This window comes from Euprymna scolopes, chromosome 28 (genome assembly GCF_053919585.1).
Source record: "Euprymna scolopes isolate OS-2025 chromosome 28, ASM5391958v1, whole genome shotgun sequence".
NCBI lineage: Eukaryota > Metazoa > Mollusca > Cephalopoda > Sepiida > Sepiolidae > Euprymna > Euprymna scolopes.
This window is the reverse complement of record NC_136509.1, coordinates 97,997,704-98,024,812: the sequence shown is the minus strand read 5'-3', so window position 1 is coordinate 98,024,812 and position 27,109 is coordinate 97,997,704. Positions and strand designations below refer to the sequence as shown.

Here is a 27,109-nt window from a genome sequence, read left to right as displayed (position 1 = left end):
TATGGAGTCTGAGATTGGTATATTTGCTGATGATACAATGCTCTATAATAGGCATGAGGAAATAGATGTACACAAATCCAAAACAATGGCCAAATCCTTAGAAAATGACCTCCAGACCATAGTGGAATGGGGACGTAAATGGAAGGTAACATTTAATGCTAGTAAAACGAAGCTGCTCTCCTTTAACAATTACAAGAAGCCTCTCCATCCATTGATATCCATGACAAATAACCCCCTACCTGAGAATTCTTCCTTGGCTTAACATTCACAAGAAATATGAACTGGAATAAATACATTGAGGACATTGCAAAGGCTGCTGCAAGGAAGGTGGACTCCCTCTATCATGCTAGAAAACTACTCACACCTGAGAGTATCCTGTATCTCTACAAGGCTACTATTTGCCCATGCATGGAGTATTGTTGCCACATCTGGGCTGGTGCATCTACCACTAGTCTCTCCTTGGATAGGGTCCAAGAAAGGGTCTCCAATCTAATAGGTTCTACTTTACTGATATTTTTTATTTATTTTCCTCAAAAAATATTCGATCGAATGGGAGAAATTGTGCAGATTTTGTATTGATAAGACACCTGCAATGCTCAGTTGTAAGTAATTAAAGAAAGGAACTTCAACACTGCCTAATTCATCAACAAGTATTAGCTACCAAAACAATGAACGAGGATGAATTAAGGAGTACAGAGAGTCGAATGACTAGAAACTGAGAGAACACATAGAAGTTAAGAGGTGGTGTAAATTGCAGCATCAGTGAAAAGGAGTGCTGTTAATATTTATTAAGATTACAAGTTGTTTTGCTAATAAAATAAAGTTGATGTGATTAGTCGGGACCGTGTTGTTTGCTCAGCAGAATATGTGGGAAATAGCTGTGTTAAGGAGGACGAATTGGGAGGACAGAGAGTCAAGTGTTTGATAACCGATTTTCATTTAGATTGTATACGTGTTGAGCTTTTTTTTTTATATCTCGTATTTAAAAATTTCTCTAATTCATTTCATTTATATTATGTTTGGTAGTTTGTCTAAAACGCGATTTTATATATTATATCAATTTCTTTTTCATATATTTATTTGATAATAAAGTTTCAAATTGCATAAGCAGTATATGTAATGTTTTCAGCGTCAAGAAGTTGGAAAGCAGATTTGAGACGTTGAAAACCTAGACAGCAACAGCCGTAGACAAAGTTATAACGTTGTACTTCAAAGTTTCAAAACGAATGACTAGTTTGTGTAGATTTGCAGTGTGTAGAAGACAGAAAGAGAATTTGAGACACTGAAAAACGTAAAATAATTATAATATTTACTTAAGAGTTAAAATGAACAGCTTTGAACAGATTGCAAGTGACAATACTCCTGGGCAACGCCAGGTCTGAAGAGTTAGTGTTTAATAAATTGCGATGAATTAGCAACAAAATTTTCCACAGAATAATAACTTTATTAGACATCACAATGCTAGTTTGTTTATTGTTAGTGTAGTATGCAAAGCAGCCGGTTTAAAAAAAAAAAAAGAGTTCTGTCAAAGGGAGATAATTCTGGAAGCTTATCATAATACCCTTATCAAACAAATTTTTTTTTTTTTTCGTTATGGTAGTGAATTTGAAAATTGAAATATTGAATTTCAAGGGAAGCCGATGGTATCTACTGAATTTTCATGTTGCAGCAATGAAAATATCGAAAAATTACGAAAAAGATAAAACAGAAAATTAATTACTAAATAAAATCGTTTTTGAAGAAATTAGCAATTTAGCTTACATAATACTTGAAGGGAGGTAATTCATCTTTGTCAAAAACTTAGACCAATTCAAACTATAAGTTTTTTCCTTTGTGTTTATATCACGAGTGGTAAAACAAACATGGCCGAAATCATTTTTTTCGTTGAATCATGGAAATACATGTTTTATGTAATATTCAAGAAATATTTAACTAACTGTGACATGACAATTAGGTAGATGATATTTGAAATTGATAAAAACAGTAAGTAGTTATTGTTTTTAAATATAGGCTAATCTTTTTGGCTGTCGGATTTTGCTACAATGACGAAGAAGAACCCGAATTTGTTTAAGAATTGATTGACTTACCTTCTTCTAAGGAGATTGGTAAATAAAATGGAACGTTTGTGTCCCACCATTGGCAGTAGCTAAAAAAAAAAAAAATAAATAAAAAGGAAACAAAAAAAAAAATTAAAAAAAAAGAAAAAAAAAAAGGAAAATAAAAGATATTAATGAAAAAAAAAAAACGATAAAGAGATTAACTTTACATTATATCTCTACTTACATATAAAGGGCACATTGTGTGTGTGCATGTATGTATGTATGTGTGCTAGTTTATTCCCTATGGACTCCGAAAGCTGGGCCGATTTTTATGAAGTTTCACACAAATTTACTTTATGTGTCTGGCAGTGTTCTTAGATAGGTTTTGCATCGAAATACATTCAATAAGTATCAAAAATCAATAACTGAAAAAATTTGACTAAACAACGAACAATTCAATTTCAACCAAAGTTAACACATTTATAAAGCCTAAACTCACAAGTGCATTTGATAAATTTTATCACCGCACAAGGTTGGTTGGTTGTTTTTGTTTTATGGCATATCAACCCTTTTAGAGTTATTTAATGCCGAATCCAAAGATTTTGGAAGAAATTTTTTTTAATACAGTATATTTGTTGTTTTCACGTCGGTTTCTATTTAACCCATAGTTGGGACCCTAACAGGTACTACCACTCCAGGTCAGAGTGGACCTGGGAGCAATGGTAATTAAAGGGTGGCTCCACACTCCCCAAAGCCCACAAGCTGGGGCCTCACCATTGGATATAGTTTAAAGTCATATCCAGGACCCCCATTGAGAGACTTTTACCCTCTGCAGGGGGGCAGTCGGCGTACTCTAATGCCCCACCGACAGGGCCAACTGCACAAGGAGAAGGGCCTGGCATATAAAAAATTACAGTAGGTTCTTTGATATGACAGAAGTGCGTTTTAAATGAACGTTTACCGAATAGAGCAAGCAATCGATTTAATTGAAAAATAAAAATTTGTGATTTCATCAACTGTGATGACGATAAAACTATTGGAAGTGTGGAACATTTGTTGATCTTTATTTAATCTTGGGCAATGAAGGGTCTCCCTGCTAATATTAGATAAATATCATAAATTAGAGAAATACAGGTTTGGCTAAATCACACTGAAATGAAAAAGTTTGGTTTGTATTTAATTTGACGTTTTGTAAAACCAAATGTGATATGTTCGGAAATGAATGTCACAGTGAAAGTTATTTATTTGCTTCCCCACCGAGCAAATTAGGCACAAAGCCGTTTTTTAATGTGGGGGAGGAAAAACCAGCTCCCCCTTGGGGGCACTCTGGCAGGGTCCAAAATTAGCAATTGTCTGATATGAAGGGTTTGCCCCCACATTGACCAAATTAATTGACATAAAAAGCAATTGTCCGATATGAAGGGTTGCCCCCACATTGACCAGAACTGATTACTTCCTTTTCCGCTCCTGGCCTGCAGGCCAAGAACAGCCATCTGCGCCTGTCACAGTGAAAGTTGTTGAATTTAATGACACACAACAAATCAACAAACTAGCTTTATATATTACTAGCAGGCTGCATGGTGTTGCCCGGTCAAAAAAATATGATATTAACATATGACGTAACAGCTATGTTCCAAAATCGTGATGATCAGTAATTTGACTTAGGAGTTGTTGGTTGATTGTTTTACGGCATATCAACCCTTTTCAGGTTATTTAATGCCAAGTCCAGTTATTTTGAAGAAAAGGTTTTTAATAGAATATGTTTTTTTTTTTTTTTTCAAGTCGGTTTCTACTTAACCCATAGTTGGGACCCTAACAGGTACTACCACTCCGGGTCAGAGTGGATCTGAGAGCAATGGCAATTAAAGGGTGGCTCCACACTCCCCAAAGCCCGCAAGCTGGAGCCTCACCATCGGATATTGTTTAAGGTCATATCCAGGACCTTGACTTAGGAGTAAATCCTATACAAATATATGAACATATAAACATGACTAATCAGGGAGATCCGATGTTGCCTGGGATCGAATGAGGCTCAAGGAATGTTTCACATTTCCAATACTTTTATTGTTATCAAAATTCATTAAATACTTTTATTGTTATCAAAATTCATTAAATACTTTTATTGTTATCAAAATTCATTAAATACTTTTATTGTTATCAAAATTCATTAAATACTTTTATTGTTATCAAAATTGGTGAAATCAACGAATTTTCAATCAAATCAATTTAGCTGAACAAGTTTCACATGCCTCCCCACATCGACTTAGTCCATAATACATTATAGTCTAAATTGCACTCTAGAGAACTTATGGTTGATTTTAGAAAATTATTTTTATATAATGGCTTGAAGTTTAAAGTGCAAAAGTCAAGTATCATGGTTCAATTTTGTTCCAAATAGAAACATTCATTTCAAACGTACTCTGTCTTATCAATAAACCCACTGTTGATTGTATATGCCAGGCCTTTTAGCTTGTTCACTGGTTAGGTTGTATAAGAGTGTTAATGTTGGTCAAAATCAGACTGTTCCTTTTTTATTGGATTTTTTTTTTGATTATTGATTTTCGAGACTTATCAGGGGCATTCCGATACAAAACCTATCTAAGAGCATTTCCAAACACAAAGTATATGTGCGAAATTTAAAAAAAAAAAAAAAAAAAAATCAGCTCAACAATTTTGGAGTCAATAGGAAACGAACTCACACACATACAAAGTGTCTATTTTATGTAAGTAGAGATAGATCATTTTCAAGGGTACGCTTTCAAACAACACTCACCTTTTTCTGAGAAGCGGATATTTTCCTGCTGCATCAAGATTGTGAAGGTAATAATCAGTGGGCAACTCCCATAGATTCGGACAGGTATCGCTCGGGGTGAAGATGCCCAGAAATAAATTGATAGATTGTTGTTTTTCAGCATCTGTACAAAGAGATAGAGAGAAGATGAGGAGGATAAACAATGTAAGAAAAATTTGTCACATGACTCGTGTTCTATTTCATTTGGGGCTTTTGGTTGTTTCATGGCATATCAACTCTTTTTCGCTTGCCAAATCCAGTAATTTTGGAAAAAGATTTTATGCTTCAAATTGTTGTTGTATCCTGAAATATTTATTTATGCTGCTTGGTTTGTTTTATTTTGTACTAGCGAGGGGTACCCGGCGTTGCCCGGGTGTTTGGAGGTGTGTGTGGGGGGGGGGGGTTAAAAAAAAAAAGAAGTAAGTATGAGGATCGAACCCGAACCGTTGAGGCAAAGTTGTGAAAAAAAAAAAAAAAAAAACGTGCGACGTTAACCATTGCCCCACCGCGACATGCTTATGGAAACACGTCTGAATTTATTTAATTACTTGGATTTAACAGGTGCTCGTTTTAATGAGTTAATGAGGTCAAGTTTGACTGCGGGATTTCATTTACGGCTGAACGCCCCCCCCCCCCAGATGTTATTATAGGAAAAAGACTAACCCACATGCGGCGAGCGACAAATGTTGAATATTTATCTTCCCGAAATCGAGCAAATTAAATAGACAGGCGAGCTTCGTTGTTAACTGTGAGATATTACGATTTATATGCGATATGAAAAGTTTTAAAAAGTTGTGAACCGACCGACCGCTTCTCTGAAAGAAGCCTTTTGTAGACACACAGAAAAAGCGAACATACAAACATACATTTTCGCTTTTATATTTATAGATTGGAAATTTTTTTTTGTTTTTGACTTTGCAATTCTTGATGAGTCATCCTCTTAAGTAATCCTCCTTTTTTGATATGACCTCAAGAAAGATGCGTCACACTTTCCAGACCCAAAGCTAAGTCAAAAAATGTTTCTATCCATAACTTTTTCAAATCTATTTTGTCTTATTACTGCTAACATGTTTGTATTGCAAATTTTTTTTTTCTTTTCTGTTCTTATTGCAGCTTTGACTTAAGTAAAGTTAAGTTCCGAGTTTATCTTGTCTTGCTTTTTTTTTTTTTTTGTTCTGAAATCTTTTTTTGCCAAATATGCTATTAACCAATACTATTTTCTTACATTTAAAATGAAAAGAAAAAAATAAACGTCACCCATGAAAACGAGAACCTTCCCAATTAAAACCTTGAACTATTATCTAAACTCAAAAAAATGTAAATCAATACAAAACAATCTGACTTCACAAATTGATAAAAGTTCATTATTGGATTTTAATTATAAGGTGAAGCTCAAAGATTCAAACTCGAGATAGATAAAGTAAAAAAATAAAAAATAAACAAATAAATAAAAAAATAAAAGCATTAAACCCCCCCCCCCAACACACACACACACACACACACACCAACCTCCACCGTATCCTTTACGTACCTAGAATAAAATCAGTTAGGTTTGCTAGTTTCCATTCTTTTTTTGATATGACCTCAAGAAGGATGGGTCACATTTTCCAGACCCAAAGCTAAGTCAAGAAATGTTTCTATCTATAACTTTTTCAAATCTATTTTGTTTTTTGAAATATTTTTTTTTTTGAAATCTATTTTGTCTTTTTTTGAAATCTATTTTGGCTAACATGTTTGTATTGCAAATATTTTTTTTTCTTTTCTGTTCTTATTGCAGCTTTGACTTAAGTTAAATTCCGAGTTCAGAGTTTATCTTGTCTTGCTTTTTCTTTTTCTTCTGAAATCTTTTTTGCTAAATATGCTATTTTCTTACATTTAAAACAAAAAGAGAAAAAAAGTCACTCATGAAAACGAGAACCTTCCAAATTAAAACCTTGAACTATTATCTAAACTCAAAAAAATGTAAATTAATACAAAATAACCCAATTTCACAAATTGATAAAAGTTAATTATTGGATTTTAATTATAAGGTGAAGCTTGAAGATTCAAACTCGAGATAGATAATGCGAAAAACATCCACGCATTAATATAGGAGGGGAGACTATCTTCAAACAGCGCCCTAAATTGGTAATTGAGCACCGGACTTATATTAAGTAGATATTAATAAGTCCCTCGTACCTATTTTTTTTTTTTTTTTTTTTTTTTTTTAAATGGAGAGTAGATAATGCAGTGGATGTGTTATCGGCAACTCCAGTAACTCTCGCTTTTCCTTTTTTGTCCCTCAGTCCTCATTCAAATAAGTGATTTTTCTGACAAAGGGTGAAGAAAAAGCTGCTTTCCAGGTCGGTAGTACTTAGTGAACAGTAGTCTAAGATGTCGGAAATTTTTCTGTTTCTATGCCTATCCTTGTGGCCATGTTACTAGTAAGGGTGCTAGAGGTAAACATTTCATCTGGGCTGACGTTATCCGCCTGACAGTCAGGGACCCAAACCTTGGATTAACCACTAAGGAGGCTGTCCTATCAGCAGGTGCAAAGTACTGGGGCTGCTGTATTGCCATTTGGTGAATGGATTCTGGACCATGCAGTAGTCTCTGGTGGGGCCTCTCGATGCCATACTAGCGGGTAATTGTTACCGCTTTACCTTATCATGTGCTACAAAAAAAAAAATTTTTTTTTTTAAATTAAAAAAAAAAAATTCTGTCATTTTCTCTTACTTTTCCTCTCTATCCTGCTCTAACCAAGTATGCCGACCTGTTCCACAAATCCCAAAACCTCAACATGAAATATCTCCAGAAAAAAAAAAACACAAATAAACCTAGAACCCCATCCTCTAATGTAGACCCCCTACTACCATGTCTCCTTCTCCAACATCAGGGGTCTATATTCCAACCTTCCAGAGGTTGAACCCCAATTACAGGAGATGAAACTGGACATATTCTTTCTAAGTGAAACTGGAATAGGGCCAACCACTTCCCTAGATGAGTTCATAATTTAACATCTAAATCTGACCCCCTCGATCGTCATGAGTATGGAATATGTGGCTACATTAAAGATGGCTTCCGTTGTGGCAGGAATATCTTCAGAGAAGACTTTAATTTACCTTATATGTGCTTCCGGGTTGCACTTGCTTATTTCACTGCATTTATATTTGCCCTCTATTTCCCCCACAACAGCGGAGTTACTATCTTTAAAAGTATATCTGAAAAAATAGACCACATCCTATCTGCAAATCCCTCAGCTAACATTCACAGATGTGGTGACTACAATGTCCATAACGTGGGATGGCTGACCCACTCAAATAAGACAGATGATGAGAGGTTCTGTCATGATTTTGCCATTGCCTATGACCTCACTCAGATTGTTCGCGAGCCCACCAGTGTGCCTGATACTACCGGTCAGTATGCAAGCCTTCTAGACCTTTTTCTCTCAACTTCCCCTGAGTTATGTTCATGTTCCGTTCTATCTCCTCTAGGATCCTCTGACCACTCTGTTGTATCAGTTAAGATAAAAATGAAATGTGATAAGTCTTCAGACGTACCCCTCCACCGTACCGTATACTGATACTATATGTCTGACTGCGATAGCTTCTGTACATTCTTATCTGATCTACCCCTGCATTCCATGTTTAAAAAGGATGTGTCCGCTATAGTATCAGACCTGACCGAATGGTTAATTGTAGGCATAGACCAAATCATACCATCCAAAAAATTCCAACAAAAACCTAACAGCCAGCCATGGTTCTCCCCAGAATGTGCTGCTGCTATCGCGCACAGAAATCACTTTTTCCATAGTTACCAACATAATAGATGCACTGAGACTGAAGCTGCTTTCAGGACTGCCAGCAACCACTGTAAAAGAGTAATAAAAAATGCAAGAGAGCTATATGCTCAGTCTATTAAATCCAAAGTAGCTGATCAGCGGCTTGGCTCCCACCAGTTTTGGCATATAACAAACAGGATCCTGAACAGAAGCGTGCGTTCTATCTTAACTATCATCAATGGACCTGGGTCATCTCGTCAGCATCAGACAAGGCCAAACTATTTGCAAAGAACTTTGCAGCTAATTCTACCCTATGCGACGAAGGCCATCAACTCCCCATATTTCCTCCTATAACACACAACACGCTAGGTAACATACAAATATCTGTGCGTGAGGTCACCAAGCTAATCAAGAACCTTGATTCCAGTAAAGCAACTGGCCCTGATGGAATCCCAATTATAGTGTTAAAAAAGCTTCAATCAGAATTTGCCCCCAGACTTACAAAACTGTTTAAGCGTTGCCTTAAGGAGAAGTGCTTTCCAACACCCTGGAAAACCTCATCAGTATGCCCTGTATTTAAGAATTCAGGTGAGAAGTCATCTCCCTCTCAGTACAGACCAATAAGTCTCCTGTGTGTCATGAGTAAGTTGCTGGAATCCATATTAAATAGAGAAGTAGTCAACCACCTCAGCAGAAATAACCTTCTTAGTGACACGCAATAAGGTTTCCGTTCTGTTAGATCTACAGCGAATGTGCTAACGGTTATGTCTCACAGGATTAGCGAATCTCTCGACAAAGACTTCCTTTCTAGGGCAATTGCTCTTGACATATCAAAGGCCTTCGATAAGGTATGGCATAAAGGCCTACTTCACAAGATTTCCAGCTATGGTATAACTGGAAATGTTTTCTCAATCATTAAATCATTTCTCTCAGATAGGCTCATAAGAGTAGTGGTGTATGGGCAAAAATCAGAGGCCTGCAGTATTAATGCTGGAGTCCCTCAGGAGTCCATCCTGGGCCAAACTCTCTTCCTGATCTACATCAATGATCTCCCAAAACACATACTTAAATCATTCGCTGACATCTATGCTGATGACACGACCATCTATGGCAACACATCAAAAGCTGTAAATGACAAAGTTCTCTCTGATTCTCTCTCCTCTGATCTCGAGCACATGGTACAGTGAGGGAAGAGGTGGCTGGTTACCTTTAACGCATCTAAAACCAACTCCTGATCTGAAATGGAACACGTACATCAAGTCTGTTGCCAAGGTTGCTGAAAAAATGGTGGGATCCTTCTACCGTTCCAGAAGATATCTCACTACTGATGCAATTCTCTATCTATATAAAAGCCAAGTACATCCAAGGATGGAATACTCCTGCCACATCTGGGCAGGAGCTGCTAAAAACAGCCTATCCTGCATTGATAGAGTACAAAATAGATTTTGTAGTTTAGTGGGGGATGCCCTTTTCTCTTCCTTGCAACCTCTCTCCCACAGAAGAGATGCTGCGAGCCTATCTTTGTTTTATCATTATTTCCATGGCAGGTGCTCGTCCAAGCTCCAATCCCTGGTCCCCCTTCTCCAATCTTTCACGATAAACACCCGTCTACCTGAAACCACTGTCAATAATTTTGCCCACTCTTTATTTGTGCCTAAATACAAAACGTAGATTCCATGAACAAAGCTTCTTTCTTAGAACTGCACGCCTGTGGAACTCTCTACCGCTTGCCTGTTTCCCTCCTGACTTCAACATGGACGTCTTCAAGTCCAACATAAACAAATTCCTGATGAACCGCCCCCTTAAGTAATGACACTTTATCAAATCTCCAATACTAACGAATACTACAACACTATCCCATTGATTATTGTACACAAAATAACCCTTATCCCCGAGTGGCTTCTGGGTCTTGATAAGTGGTGAATCCAATTTAGCAAATTTCCACTACTAATGATTACTATGACATTTTCCCATTGACTACTGTACACTCATTAATATTTATCCTCGAGTGGCCTCCGAGCTTTGATAAGATGTAACTCCTTTGTAAAAAAAAAATAAAACAAAATAAAAAAAAAGAATAAGATTGAGTTTATGTGAAGGGGGGAAAAAACAAACAAAAAAAAAAACAATAACATTAATGTTTGGTGCATTTTAGGCCAGAAAGTGAGTACCTTCAGACAGCCTGATCTGGTGGCACCAAATCCTTCTGATCAGGTCACTTCAAGAGTTTGGTGACACAAAGAACCAATAATGAGCCCGAGCTTTAAAAAATGGACAGGAATGACAAGCAGAAAAAAAAGATGAACATAAAGAGAATCATCGTTTGTAGAAAGAAGAGGTTACAAAGGATAATCGACAGTTTAAATACCAATAGTACAACAATAGCAAATAAAAATTGGCTAATCTATATATCTAGAAAAGAGAATGTGTGTGTGTGTGTGTACATTTCCCTATCCAATAACTGTCAATTTTAAGTCTACAGACTCGAAATTTGATATACAGGGTACCGAGATTTGGGAAAATCGATGTGATCGGTTTTCGGCCAGAAATTTAGTGATTAAGGGGTCAAAGTTGAACGATGACCTTTGAGAACTCTACCAAACTCCTCCGACAATTTTCGGCCTAAACACTTGAAATTTTAGATATAGGTTCATTGGACATGGATCTAACTTAATAACTTAATTTGAGCCCAAAATAATAAATTTTAAGGGGACATAATATGGGTCAAAGTTAAAAAAAAATTGACCACTTTTTTTTTTTTTTGCTCAACATACATCTCCAAATACCCGGGCAACGCCGGGCATCCATGCTAGTCAGTTATAAAGTTTGATTTTTTATTTCATTTGTCTGTCAATATATTCTGGAAACTATTCCTGAATTGAAGAGAGTTACTGCAACCAAGATCAAGGCAGTGCCATCAGAAGAGTTGACAATATTTCATATGGTATGTAAGTGTGCGTTTTTTATGGAAATTGCTCCAGACAACACATGAAGCTGTTTAATGCAAGTAGTTAACATGAACAGAAGATGATCACAAAGACAGGCGATGCCTATTAATTCTTGGTCTTAAAAAGATCAAGATAGAAGGAAAACAGTCAGCAGGAAGAGAGTTCCACAAACCACTGGGATAAAATGCTGTATTACAACAACAGCAAATTGATGAAGACAACTAGACCAACGAGTTAAACGAGCTGTAACAAAAGAAGCAGGGAATAAATCAGATCATTCTGAAAAACACATGTCATAATAGTATTTATAAAAAAAACAAGACTGAGACTAGCAACATGACGTCTGTGAGAGAAAGGTTGCTGTGAAGAAGGAAGAGTGCAGCCAATCAAATTAGATACGTTTCTACATCTTATCAAGAAACTTCAAATAGGATGGAGATTCACCAACCCAAATCTGAGAAGAGCACTCACTCCATACAGGGTCCGGTAGATTTGTAAAGATAGGAAAAAAAGCCTCAGGTGTGAGAAAGTGTCAAGAAAGATAGAGAAAACCAGTTTTACAAGAAGCAAAAAGAGCAATGGATCTAATGTGAACTTGTGAAGAAAGAAAAGGCCAAGAAGTTTGATTTCTCCTCAAGAGTAGACAACCATGAAAATCTCAGGAGATAAAGGGACACACCTACAATTGCAATGCACATTCAAGATTGAAACTTGATAGGAAAAAATAATTTTTACATACCATTTTAATACATCGGTATTAAAAAATTCAATATACGATAGGAAATGAAATCCTGGAATGATTAGTTTATGCACTCCAAATTGAGACTGGGTATTTATTTCCTTTTCACTGCAAGATGTGACACAAGGCCAGATGGTAGGAAGAGTCAAATCAGCGCTTGTCAAGAAGGTGCACTCTGGTCTATTAAAAATTGCTTGGTCAGTTGTGTTGGGATTTCCTAGTGACTGTGTCTCAGGCAGTTAGTAATAAACTAATTCCTTGCCAAAGAGAGGAAGTAAGGCCTGGGAGGATGGATCTCTTTGATATTATCAAGGACCAATCCCTCAGCCTGACTGATAAAAGGTCATCGAAATGGCCAGTTTCTGTCAAACAGATTGTCAGGAGCAGATCTCCGACTGGTATATTTCAATTAAGGGTCTCTTGGCGACAGATGTTTGATGCACTGATCAGTTTGGATCTTACCTGAAAAGGCATTGCTGTAATATCTTGATATTGTTTGCACCAGGTCACGAGAATTGTACGTCCAAGTAGCAATTTTGCGATATCCTTTGATTCGGTGAACCAACTGAGAACCGCCATATTGTAGAGCCAGTGTATTACCTTGGTCTTCGTACAATTCCTCCAACATTCTGAAAAAGAAGGCAATTTTTTTTATTGATATTAAACTATCAGCATATTTCAGTTGTAAAAGAATATAGTTTGTCGTCAACATAATCAATAGATTACATACATACACACATTTATATATATATATATATATATATATATATATATATATATATATATATATATATATAATACAAGCAGGAAGACCCGACATTGCCAGGATTTAATGATGATCAATGCATATTTAACACTCCTATATTTTTATTGTCATCGAAATCCGCGAAATCGCCCGGGGGGAAGCTTCACATGCCTCAATGCAGTAACTTAGTCGAAAATGTTATTCTACATTGCACGCTAGAAAACCGACTGTTTCTTTTATAAAATTATTTTATATAAACTTCTTTCCAGTTAACAAAAAAACAAAAACATTACGTACATTTAAACATATTGTTGAAAAGCACAGGGTTTCTGTTTAATGACTTTCTTTTTTATTTTTGCCAATTTACATAATCTTTCTGTAGTATTTATTGAATATTTATATGTAGCGTCCATATGTTATATGTAGGGCCCATATGTTGCGTTGTTTCTGCTGGTGCTTTCTACTGAAATCTCAGTTGTCTTCAGTTATCTGCTGCTGGGTTTAAAAACGTGTGGCTATTTGTAGAAAAACTGTTTGGGGATATATGTTTATAACTACTTCATTTACTCACATAAATTAATATACGAAAGTATAATTTATGTGTAAACTTTAAGTAGTTACTTCAACAGTGCTCAATACATAGGTAGAGCTAGTTAGTAAGTTATAAAATATATATAGCGATTAAGCTACACTGAATATTCTGCGTTTCATCCATTCTAGGATTCTTCAGGCTTATGTGAGAATTTTGTGGTTGTCTTGCGTTTTTATACACACAAAATTCTTGCATAAGCCTGAAGAATCCTAGAGTGGATGAAATGCAGAATATTCAGTGTAGCTTAATCGCCATATATATTTTATAACTTACTATATATATATATATATATATATATATATATATATATATATATAAGTAGTCAAATGGATTAATCTTAATTTTATAAAATACAAGACTAGTAAATTAAAAAATATATCCATTTTGAATTTGGAAACAGATGAATCTCACAGGTAAGAAATTCATTTTTATAACATGAATAGGTTAGATAAATTAATTAAGAATAGGAAACTAGATCTATTATTTGTAACATGTTTTTTTTTTTTTTAAGATTAAGGGAGGTGGTGTTTGATCAACACTGCTGGAGCCATGATGTAATATACTGTTTTATTTTTAAATCCCCAAAACAGTATTTCATGGTAAACAACTGATGATCCCTTAAAAAATAAATTACTGGTACTATAGTGAATTCGAGAGAGCAAGTTGATACAGTGATTGAATGACTAAACGGTTTTCTAAGGAATGATAAAAATAAATTTTTTCTTTTTTTTTTTTTGGTATAGTTTTAAAGGTTAAAAATTTACAAAACTATATATATATATATATATATATATATAGTGCGGGTTTGTTTATTTTTACAAACATTATTGGCGACATGTTTCTGCTTTGTTGAAGGGAAATGTATCTATTGTTACTAGGGCATGTTATGTTACAAAAATGAGCGTATAGAAGCAAGAAGGACAAATGAAGAAATGTAGCTCAAACTTTTATTGAGGGTGAAAACGATCGTAGTAGAAGTGGTTGATATTGTCAGGATGTGTCAGTGATGGCGGCTGCAGTGAGAGTGATGGGAATATTGGTGGATATGCTGGTGTCGGCAGTGGCAGTGACAAATGTTGGTCAGCTGTTTGAAACAAAGAGGGTGTCGGTCAGCTGGCTCTGGGAATTGGTGGCGAAGGAGGGGTAGTCTAGATAGCTGTTGGCGATGTCGCTGGTGAGAGGTTGGTGATAGTTGGCTACTGCTGCTGCTGCTGGCTTAAGCTGCTGGTATTAGGTAAATTGGCCGAGGCTAGCTGCTGCTGCTGATTATATTAAGTGAATCGACGTTGACTGGCTGCTGCTGCTGACGGGACCAACCTCACTGCTCGTCGATCTGGCCTGTTCTGTCGCTTGTCGGAAAACCAACTGTATTACTATTCCTGTGGATGTAGCTGTAGACATGAGAGGCTCCCTGCATTGATATGTCATTTTCGTTTTAGATTTGTTTGTTTTCATGTTTTAATGTATTGCAGGGAGTCATCTGTCTGGGGTTTATATTCACTTGTCATATCAAATTGAAGCTGATAAAGTCGTGAATGTATTTGGATGAGAATTGTACTCTTACAGTGTTCCATGCGTTAATTATTTGTGATGAGGTACATGCAGGAGGGACATCAGCTGTGACGTTCGTGCTTTGAATTTGATTCTTGCTTGATGAATATTTTCCTCCAGCGTTCTTTGTTGAGATGATTTGTGAATTATGCCGTTGATATAGACATAGAACAAAATAGGTTTTGATGATGTCGTGTGTGTTTAGTAAGATTGCTTTGTTTGTGCTGATGAAACAGGGTTTGTCTTAGCGTCCCCATCGTTGTCACTATCACTGCTCCTGCTGATTTTATGTAAATATGGAGGCATATGTGATGTAACAGGGAGCTGATAGTGTTATGCCAGGACAATAAGAGCTCTTCCTAAGACATCTTCATAGCATGGACACACCAAGTTACACTACCCTCCCTTCCCCCCTACTCTCTTTCATTTTACTAAATTAGGTCTCTTTCTTAAATGAGCATTTAAACAGTGTTAATTGCTACATTGGATTCATGCAACACAATTGTTGTTGTTGGTTGAGCTCGCATGTCTAAAACAAAGAAATTATTATTTTTATTTATTTTTTTTTCTGCATCCTTTGAGATGAGGCTTTATAAGTTTTTATTTAAAAAAAAATTTTTTTTTTATTACATTTTCATCCCAAACAAGGCAAATTTCCACTTTGGTGCAGGGGGCTACTATCAGGAGCAACAACTACTGGGGTACTATGTAGGGATTTGGGCAGCAAGATGTTGGTTCACGTTACACTTGAACTTCTGCACGTCAGTACTGTTGGGGAAGCAGGGACCTGGAATGGGATTCCAAAGTCTAGCGGTTCTGGCGAAGAAACTATTGGAGTAGAAAGATCTTTTACATCTAGGGATTTCTACAGTGTGGGGGTGGGATTTAGCAGCCTGTCAGGTTTGTCGTGGGGGCACAAGTGATTGCAGTTCGTCAGAGCGTTCACCATTAAAATACTTGTAGAACAGGCAGAGGGATGCAACATTTCGTCGATGGGACAGAGGCTGAAACTTAGATGCCAGTTCAGGGCCTATCAGGTTTGCGACTCTCTTTTGAACCTTTTCAAGGAGCGAGAGACTAGTAGCAGATGCACCAGCCCAAATGTGACAGCAATACTCCATACATGGGCGAATGGTGGCCTTATAGAGGTACAGGATACTTTCGGGTGTTTGTAGTTGTCTAGCACGGTAGAGAGAGCCCACCTTTCTTGCAGCAGCCCTAGCAATGCCTTCAATGTAATTGTTCCAACTCATGTTTCCTGTGAACATTAGGCCAAGGAGTTTGAAAGATGTACTCTCAGATAAAGAGTCGTTGGCCATTGCTATAGGTGGTAGAGAGGGTTTCTTGGAATTATTGAATGACACTAGTTTAGTCTTGGCGGCATTGAATGTGACCAATCATTTTTGTTCCCATTCCACTACAGATTGGAAGTCTTCCTCTAGTGTTTCTGCCATTTCTTTAGAAATGTGTTCATTCGTCTTCCTGTCGTGCCTGTTATAGAGTGTAGTGTCATCAGCATATATACCCATCTCAGAGGCAATTTTGTCGGGGAGGTCATTTATGAATATCAGGAACAATAGAGGTCAAAGGATAGACCCCTGAGGTACAGTTGTGTATTCATTCTTTTGCGGATTAGTGAAACAACAACTATGAAGATGAGTCTGTAAAAAAAAAATGAATACACAAAGAAATCATTGATTAACCATCTCCTAGGACTTTGCTCAGCACTGTTGCATGTAAGCCATGGTTTGAAATGTATAATGCAGGTTAGGCAGGAAGTGACGCAACGTTAGAAAAGTAGATCCTATGGCAATAATAATTCATTCACTCAAAAGTTGATACAAACTTATCAACATTGGAGTATTTGCATAAAATGTACTGAATATCAGACATTAATTATGGGATGAGGCAATATAAAAAAAAAAAAAAAAAGAAAAAAATCTTGAAAATATGCGGTTTCTTACCTAACACAGTCAGTGTCATATTCCAGATTAGGTTTCGATATGATGCCCATTGCACATAACTGTGGAGAAACAATTTAAAGCAGGTTAGTTTCTTTTTTTTTAAATACTATATTAGTCCTCACGCGAAAGAGCAGGACACAAAATGTTTTAAATAATAATAATAGAATAACAAAGACTTTTGCTGGCAAGGACTACTATTGAGCGTAACCAGTTATGCAGTCCTTTTGAAATTTTCTTCTCTATTTTTCTCGTTATGTACTGAATATTTTTAATGAAACCTATATGAAATATGTTCCTTATTAAATTGTAAAGATTTTCTATTCTGAAAGAAATTTTTAAAAATTTAATCTAAAAAAGTTATTTTAAAGTTTTTATTAAAAAGATTCAGATTTTCTAATTATTCAGACATTTATGACAAAGAGGGAGTTGCAAAAAATGAGTTATGGTGTGAGGAGAAATACAAACTGAAATAGAGAGTAGGAAAGTTTTTATAAATACAAGCAAAACCACAGTCATTTTTTAAAAAAACAAATTAATTAAATAAAATATAATCTTAAAAAGATACGATACAAGTTAGAAAAGCATTTCATCCAAGGCACGAAAATTGTTAAACAAAATGTTTTTACGATAGGCTTTAAAAATAAAGGTACAAGATTCAATTTGAAATTTATTTATCTTCAAAGTGTACTTTTATAAATTTTACAAAGTAAGGTATTAAATTTTTATACCTTACTTTGTAAAATTTATAAAAGTGCACTTTGAAGATAAATAAATTTCAAATTGAATCTTGTACCTTTATTTTTAAAGCCTATAGTAAAAACATTTTGTTTAACAATGTTCATGCCTTGGGTGAAATGATTTTCTAACTTTATATATATATATATATATATATATATATATATATATATAGTATTAAAAAAAGCTCTTATTATATATAACATACAATTATAACAGACACAAACTATATATGTAGTTTTTTTTATTTTTATAGATGACAACCTTTAAATTAAAATCACAAAAAAATATACAAAGTTTGTTTAAAGGCAATTTTTGGTATTTATGATTTAAATGCAATTTTGAGCAACTTGTGCGTATGTGGTGCAACCTAGAGGTTCAATTTTCACAACTCTATGCATGAAATTAGGCTGTATTTTGACAATAACGCATCAAATGTCTTCCAAGTAGTTTATTGTGTCTGGTTTATCAGTATAGATACGAGACATATTCCCTAAGAAAATAATCTAATGAGGTTAAATAGCACAAATGAGGTGGCCAGTTGACAGGTTCATTTCGTAGAATTATTCATTTATTTTTTTTTTTTAAATATAATATCCATGTTTTATATATATAAATATTAGTCCTCGCACGAAAGAGCAGGGCACAAAATGTTTTAAATAATAATAGAATAACAATAACAAAGACTTTCGCTGGCGAGGACTACTATTGACCGTAACCAGTTATACAGCCCTTTTGAAATTTTCATCTCTATTTTTCTCGTTATGTACTGAATATTTGTTCATGAAACTTATATGAAATATGTTCCTTATTAAATTTTTAAGATTTTTTATATAAAGAATCTATCTATATTCTTTAATCCAATGGCTGTAGGTTCGATCCACAGCTGGGGAAAGGTGCTAGTCTAGCCACACTGATGAGTTGTGATACAACAAAACAGTACTGTATGTGGATGACTTTATATATATATTAGTATATTTGGGCAGCATTTTTTCTTTTATGCATGTTTCATTGAACAGCAGGGATAATTCTTGCGATCTGTCTTTTTTATTTAGCGGATCAATGTTCGAACGTTCTGTTTGAGTGTAAAACAAAATTCGCCATAGCTGCGAATGTTTCCAACTTTCAGGAGTTTTTTCAGGCAATCTTTACGGTGTAGAAGTGGGATTTTGCTTCTGGGTTAGTTGGGGGTACTAATGTTTAGAGGGTACAAGTGCTTCGAGTTCATTGGAGCACATTCCATTAAGATACTTGAAACACAGTGGCAATGGGACAGAGGTTGGAGTTTGGTTGATAGTGTGGGACCTATTGAGTTGGTGGCTTTTTAAATCCTGTCTAGGAGGAAAAGACAAGGCAGTTGCACCATCCATGATGTTGCAACAATACTCCATGCATAGGCGAATGACTTTGTACAAGTATAGGATACTCTCAGGCGTAAGTAACTTTCTAGCAGGGTAGAAAGAACCCACTTTCTTTGCAATGCCCTCGATGTAATTGTTCAAATTCATGTTCCCTGTGAATGTTAAGCCAAGGAGTTTGAACAAAGTATTTTCAGGTAGTGTATCATTAGCCACAACAATCAATGGTTGAGAAGGTTTCTTATAATTATTAAAGGAAATAAGTTTAGTCTTAGCAGCATTGAATGTTACTATTCATTTTTAACTCCATTCCACTACAGACTGAAGGTCTTCCTCTAGGGTTTCAGTCATTTCTCTAGATATGTGTTCATTCGTTTTTCCCCTCATATCTGTTATAGAGTGTGGTGTCATCAGTAAATATACTCATCTCGGATGCAATCTCATCAGGGAGATTATTTATGAATATGAGGAATAATAAAGGTTTAAAGATCGACCCTTGTGTCACATCTACATTTAAATCATGTTGTTTTGATGTACGACCATCGATGGCAACATGGATTTTTCTCTTAGTTAAGAATTTTATTAAATTGTTTTCTTTTTTTAACAATAATATTTGTTTATAAAGCCATTTGATGGAAGTGACGTCAGACAAATTTTAAGGTTCGGATGACCAACACTGTATATCACATAGCTTCTTTTGTTTTTTAAGCAAATATAAAAATAGAAGTTTTGGTAAATTTTACATAGTTTCCACTATAACATTTTCCTTTAAAATGATGACTTTTATAGGTTTTCGGGTATGCTGAAAACTAATATCACATTTAAATTTTCCACAAATAAGTAGTTTTCCGGATATTTAGCAATGTAATTATTTATGTTAAAAATGGTGGCCATTGTTGTACACACAAGCGCACATATTTTTGCCATAATATACTCACTATTCCATAGCTAGCTATATTAATATACTGACCCAATGGGTCATGGGTAATCTAGTTTGTTATAAAATGCAAAAACGAAAAAGAACGTTACCTGATAAGCAAGGGCACATTTCCCAACTGCAAACTGTGCCGTATTTGTTCGGTCCAGGCAGTCGACACAGTTAGTCCTCACGACACCGGTTTGACACTTTCCGTAATTAGTTTTGATCCCTTGGATATCTTTCAATCTGGCGAAACAAAAATAGGATTTCAGATTTTTCTATGGCAGAAATATGGGGCAAGTCAGAGGTAACGAGATGCTCAAATATTTATCTAAAAAACAATGCGGCATTTGCCCATCTGTTCTATGAAATACAAATGAAGAAAAAAATCTTTATGATATACATACCCTTGATGGAAAAATAAAATATCACACCAAAAGTCACATAAATTGATACAGCAGTTTGATTTTGGTGCTTCTTGGGAGAAAGGAGATGGATCGATTTTTTTTTTTAAATGTCATTTTAAGCAAAAACTGTATTACTTAATTGTCATGTTGAAAATAATAATATAATTATTTATAGTTAAAAGTAATTTTCAGGGAAAACTGGGGAAAATTGCATTTTTTGTAGATGTTTTAAAGTAGATGATGAAGAGTTCACATATAGGGGACATAACTCGGAACACATATTTTACATTACATGATAATGGCATCAATCTTGTGTGTATAGTGATAAACTTTTTTTTTTTGTAAAAAAAAGAAAACGGTACTTGTACAGTTTAGTCAAGACATTAAAAAATGAAAATACCGAAAAAAGTTTAAATTGTATGTATCCGTTATAGAACAAAGTTCTCCAAAAAAAAAAAAAAAGTAGTTTTTTTTTTACAGCGGAAAAACACGTTTTTATGAGAGCGCGTTGAAGGTGGCCATCTTGGATTTAAAAAAAAATTTGTTTGAATTTTAGAAATTACAAAGGGAGATAACTCCAGTTAAAGCGCTGACACCCCTCCCATCTCTAATACTAGCTTTTCTTCCTAAAAATCGAACATTTTGCTCGGTATCATAAATTGTTTTTTCGCTGTAAAAAAAACAAAAAAACTACTTGATGAAATTAAGTGAAATTTTTTTTCAGAGAACTTTGTCCCATAACGGATACATACAATTTAAACTTTTTTTTCGATATTTTCATTTTTTTAATGTCTTGATTAAACTGTACAAGTACAAAAAAAAAAACAAAAAAAAAAACAAAACAATAGTAATCTACTCAAATTTTTGTAATTTAGGATATATTACTATATTCAATATGACAAGTAATATTGCTTTTGATTAAAATGCCATATTTAAAAAAGTAGATTGTTGCCCTTCTCCAAGCAAGCACCTTTATTTTGTTAAAGAAAATTTTTAAACGGATTTTATTGTTTTCAATGCTTCTCTCCTCCATATATTAAGAATGGCTTTATAAAATCTCGCAAAATTGAATTATTTAGGATTATCTCCCTTGTCCTGCAAAATGATGTCAAGAGATTGTTTAGTCATAAAAGTTGGTTTTCTTTTTCAAAATAAAATTTGTTACATGATTTTTGGTGCACAATATTTTTTCCCAATCATAAAAATGTTCTTTTATTTTTGATAATTTTATTTTTTTAATGGAAATTAACCAGACACGGCAGGAAGACGATGTAAGGAACTAAAAAAAAAAAAACTATTTCAATGTCAAATCTTTGCCAACGATACGTGTTAGATGGAATAGATTCTGAAAACAGCAATTCTTCCCTCTTTGTCAGAAACATCATACATAGAATGTGAGGACTAAAGGACACAAAATAAACGCAGCGAAAGTTATGCAGATTCCGAAAGTAAACTCCAGATCCACTTTCTACTCTCCTTATTATCAAGCAGCGAGATGTTTGTTAACATTACATTTTTTTTTTATTATTGTATTTTCACCCCAAACAAGGACCAGTGCCACTTTGATGTAGGGACTATTATCGAGGACATAATTGCATGTCAGTACAGTTGGGGAAGCAGGAACCTGGAATAGAATTCAAAAGTCTAGCAGTTCTGAGGAAAAAACTATTAGAGTAGAAGGCTTTCTGACATCTGGGGATCTCTACTGTGAAGGGGTGGAATTTTGCAGCTGGTCGGGTTTGTCGGGGATATTTACGTTGAGAGGGTACTTGTAAAACAGGCAGAGGGATGCAACATTTCATCGATGCGATAGAGGTTGAAGCTTAGCTGAGAGTTCAGGACATATACGGTTAACGACTCTTTTTTGAACCCCGTCCTGGAGTGAGAGACTAACTTCTGCATTCAAGTACGGTCAAAGAAACAGGGACCAGGGATGAAATTCCAAATCTAGCAGTCTGAAGGAATAAACTATTTGAGTAGAAGATTTTCCGGCATCTAGGTATCTCTACAGTGTAGGGATGAGATTCATTACATTCAGGTGGCATATTTTCATTTAGGCAAACGTTATTAAATAACATGGAGTGGTTTTTTGTTTGATATAACATTTTTTTTAATGATTCAAGTTAATATATCAGTTAATATGTAATCATGAAAGAAAAAGGGAGATATGCACTCAGCATGATGAAAAGTGATAAGGCGTCATGACCTGATGATATCCCATCTGAATTGATAACAGTCCTGGATGAAATGGGAATTAAGGCAGTCACAAAATTACGGAACAATATCTATGACAGAGGAGAGATTCCGACAGATATGAAGAAGTCCATCTACATTGCGATCTCTAAGAAACTGGGCACAGCTGAGTGTGACCAACATCGTACAATCAGCATGATGAGTCGCCTCACCAAGATTCTTTTATGAATACTCATGAAAAGAATGAGAAATAAAATACTCCCAGAAATATCAGAAACACAATTTGGATTCATGGCAGACAAAGATACCAGAAATGCAATCTTCGCATTGAAAAACTCGTATTGAAAACTCATGGAAAGATTCATCGAAGTCCAGAAAAACATGTACCTCTGTTTCATTGATTACTCAAAAGCGTTTGACAAAGTACAGCACTCAGACTTGTTTGATATTCTGGCAGGGCTATACATTGATGGGAAAGATCTTAGTGTCCTCAGAAACATATATTGGGAACAGGAGGCAGCGATTAGAGTAGACAATGCCATCAGTCGATATAGACCAATCTACAGGGGCGTTCTCACCTCATATATTTAATATATGTAGTGGAATAATTCTACGAAATATTGAGAATCATGAGGGAATTAGTGTAGGTGGCCACAACAGCAACAACCTGAGACATGCAGATGACACAGTCCTTATCGCCGACTTTGAAGAAAAACGGCAAAAGATTTTAACAGTAACAGACGATAGCGAAACAGCTCAATGCAAAAAAGATAGAATGCTTGGTGATCTCGAAGAAAGCTGTTATACCGTTGATTGAGATTGTTGGACTGACTTCATCTTGGTGGTTATAGTCACAACGTTTCGGCCGTTTTGCCCTCCAGCCTTCATCAGGTGTCCTAGTGACATATGGCCGAGTGGTTCTAGATGTTGTATCAAAGTTTACAGTTACCCAAAGGTGCCGAGTTCAATCCTGAACGAAGGCAGTGAAAAGTAACATTCAAAACAGAGAATCAGCAACTATGTCCCAGAGCCTAGCTAGAGTTTGAACACGGTACCCCCGTAATAATAATAAAGGGTTGGGTTCGAAACTCCTAACAAACGGTTCCCCAGTTCGATACAAAACACCTGATGAAGGCCGGAGGGCAAAACGGCCGAAACGTTGTGACTATAACAACCAAGATGAGGAAGTCAGTCCGACAATCTCAATCAATGAAAACACCTCATCTCAAAAATACAGACAATTACTGTTATACCATAATTCAACATAACTTGTAAGGAATACTGAATCAGACAAGTAAACACTCTTACATCCCTTTGCTGTACTATCACCCTGGATGGCAAGTGTGACAGAGAAATCAGGAAGAGAATTGGAAAATCTAAGACAAATTTTAACAGCATGAAATGCAATTTTACCGATGATGCTATGAGAGCCTACGTATGGTCCATTCTTCTTTATGGATGTGAATGCTGGTTTGGTTTGGTTTTACGGCATATCAACCTTTTTTTTTTGGTTATTTAATGCTGAGTTCCAATTTTTTTTTTTTGTGGAATAGATATTTTAATTTAATCAGCGAATCAAATCAGACTTTTTGTATCATTAGGTGATGTGCTTCCTTTTTTTTTGGGGGGGGTGTAAAGTTGGATTGAATTAAAGTTATATTCTTTTATATAGATTTACTTTTTTCAGAAATGTTATTTTGTTGGAGTTTATTTTTTTTAATAGTTCTTTCATATTGTTGACATTGTAATAATTTTGCCGGATATGCGCGAGATCGCCACAATCCAAAAGAAAGTGTTTTACTGTAAAAGGTTCTTGGCATGCAAAACATTCTGGATGTGAATGCTGGATCCTAACCAAAGACACAGAACAGCGACTAGAAGCAGTGCAGATGTGGTTCATCCAGAGAATCATGAAAGTCTCATGGACAAAAAGAAAAACAGATGCAGAAGTAATGGACATGGCTGGATTACAAGAGATCCCTTCTCAATATCATCAGAGAAAGACAGCTCAAATTTTTCGGCGATATAATCAGGGCTGATGAACTAGAGAAAATGTTATGCGTAATGTTGTGACCCTTTTAGACTGTGATCATAGCGTAGTATCTGTTAACCGTGCCAAGTGGGGTCAATGGTCAAAACATTATTATTATTGATTTGAGTGACAGATGGTCGCTGGATCAGTTATTATGATTAGAAGAATAAACAATTAAATTGGGGAAGAGATGATCGACGTGTGAATCGCAAAAAGAATGTGAAAATAGAAAATAGATGTAAACATTATTTTGGGGTGAATAAACAAATAACTAGATGTAGACATTAGGTTGGTCTGAGGCACGTAATTAGGTGACGTAAGAGAACACGTGATGTAGTTAGTTTTGGAGAGATTCAGAGAGTTGAGATTTGACCACCAAAGCGGACAGACGTCTAGACAGGGGTGGACAGGCAGCTAGGAGCGGGCTGTAAGAATAGAAAATGTAGACGAACTGCAGATCCTGTGAAAACCATTTTAGACAGCTTTAATAAATTTATATTATAAAAATATAAAAAGTTGTTTTATGGTTTCACAAATAAGAACAGATGTCTCAATTGGATGGTGCTGATCGTTTCATGGTTTGCCACAGAGCAGCGGGAAGATAGAACTCTTCAAGAAAAAAGGTATGAAGCATATATTATTCTTCTTACATATGAACTGTAAAAATATCCGGTGTGATAAGTCTGATACAACATGACTCAGTTTACACGTCAATATCATGTTCTCCTGGCTAAAAAACATACATATGATTTATACATTTATTATCTATCTGTTAAAAGAACAATATATCACATCCACTAGATAACACATGACATGTTTTAATATATCTCTCTGTTAATATAATTTCCTACAATATACAACATACATTGATTTTGGTGTCCGTTGACCAGTTCGCATCGACGATGCGATATCAAACCTGGGTTATAGAAAATACAATGTGGAAACAGATCCTTAAAATGGAATGGAGATTTCGTGTCAAGAGAAAAAAAAAAGACAAGAAAACACATACGAACACAATAAATTATACGTTTATTATTTGTCTGTTAAAAGAACAATATCTTACATCCACTAGATAACACATGACACGTTTTAATATATCATCTCTTCCAATATAAATATAATATACAACATATGGAGTGGAAAAATATATAGAAACAAGAGCAGAGAAAGACAACACAAAACATTTACAGACAATTTAAATCAGATTTGCATTGAATAAAGAGGGCACCAACAATGAGCTCATGAGAAAGACCGAGAACAGGGAAGAATGGAGAGCCATGATCATCGATGTCCGCAAGACCAGACTGGACACTTGAAGAAGAAGAGTCTATCTACTATTTTTTTTATTTATTTATTTTTTTTTTTTACATGGGGATCACCACTTATCAAGGCCCATAAACCACTCGGGGATAAGGGTTATTTTGTGTACAATAATCGACGGGATAATATCGTAGTAATAGTTGGTATTGGAGATTTGATAAAGTGTCTTACTTAAGGGGGGCGATTAATCAGGAATTTGTTTATGTTGGACTTGAAGACGTCCAAGTTGTAGTCAGGTGGGAAACAGGCAAACGGAAGAGAATTCCACAGGCGTGCACTTCTCAGTAAAAAAGCTATGTTCATGGAATCTACGTTTTGATTTAGGCACAGATAAAGAGTGGGGGAAATTACTGACAGTGGTTTTAGCTAGACGGGTGTTTATCATGTAGGATTGGCGAGGGGGGACCAGAGATTGGAGCTCGGATGACCAAACTGGTATATATAACTTCCGAGTGTTACTTATTCATCGTTTCTTTCCTTTTTTGCAATTACTTTCGACTAGAGTCATCCAATCATCATCAAGTAACAACGATGCTGGGTTCCTCCTACAGCCAGTAATTTACAGCCTTTTAAAATAAATGTATGCAACGATGGAATATTTACTACTAGCACGACCTGTGGAAATTCCACGGATTGAGAAATATATTTAATCAACAAATATGTTTTGATAAAACTGATATTTTTCTGGATGGCGCTAAAAAAAAATATATATTTTTGACAGAAAAACCAATGACATGCTACAAATATGCATTTCTTAACATTTCTATGAAAATAGTGTCCTTCATATTTTAAATATAAAACTAACTCAAATGAAATAAATTAATAAGTACTAATAAATAATCAGAAAGTAATATTGTGCTACATAGTTCAATACAAATAATAAAATCACATTGTAAGAGACAATTTGTTATTTACTCCTTCAGTCGAGTACCTCTTGGTAGACAATGCTCTTCTAGTTTTGTCCGTTTCTTTCAGTGTTCAATTTTTTACGTAATATTTTGCTGACTTTTGAAGAA

At 35.3% G+C, this 27,109-nt stretch overlaps 1 protein-coding gene across 2 annotated transcripts in view; it reads right to left on the bottom strand.

Annotated features, from left to right (window-relative positions):
• LOC145249744 (polyphosphoinositide phosphatase-like) overlaps positions 1–27,109 on the bottom strand; it is an 84,597-nt gene that overhangs the window by 19,864 nt on the left and 37,624 nt on the right. For both annotated transcript variants that reach the window (XM_080111656.1, XM_080111657.1), the window contains exons 14-18: positions 20,252–20,387; positions 17,130–17,188; positions 12,740–12,906; positions 4,813–4,954; positions 2,088–2,146 (exon numbers count right to left, since the gene is read on the bottom strand). In XM_080111656.1, coding sequence (XP_079967782.1) covers positions 2,088–2,146; positions 4,813–4,954; positions 12,740–12,906; positions 17,130–17,188; positions 20,252–20,387 — 563 coding nt within the window. The remainder of the gene's footprint in view (positions 1–2,087; positions 2,147–4,812; positions 4,955–12,739; positions 12,907–17,129; positions 17,189–20,251; positions 20,388–27,109) is intronic.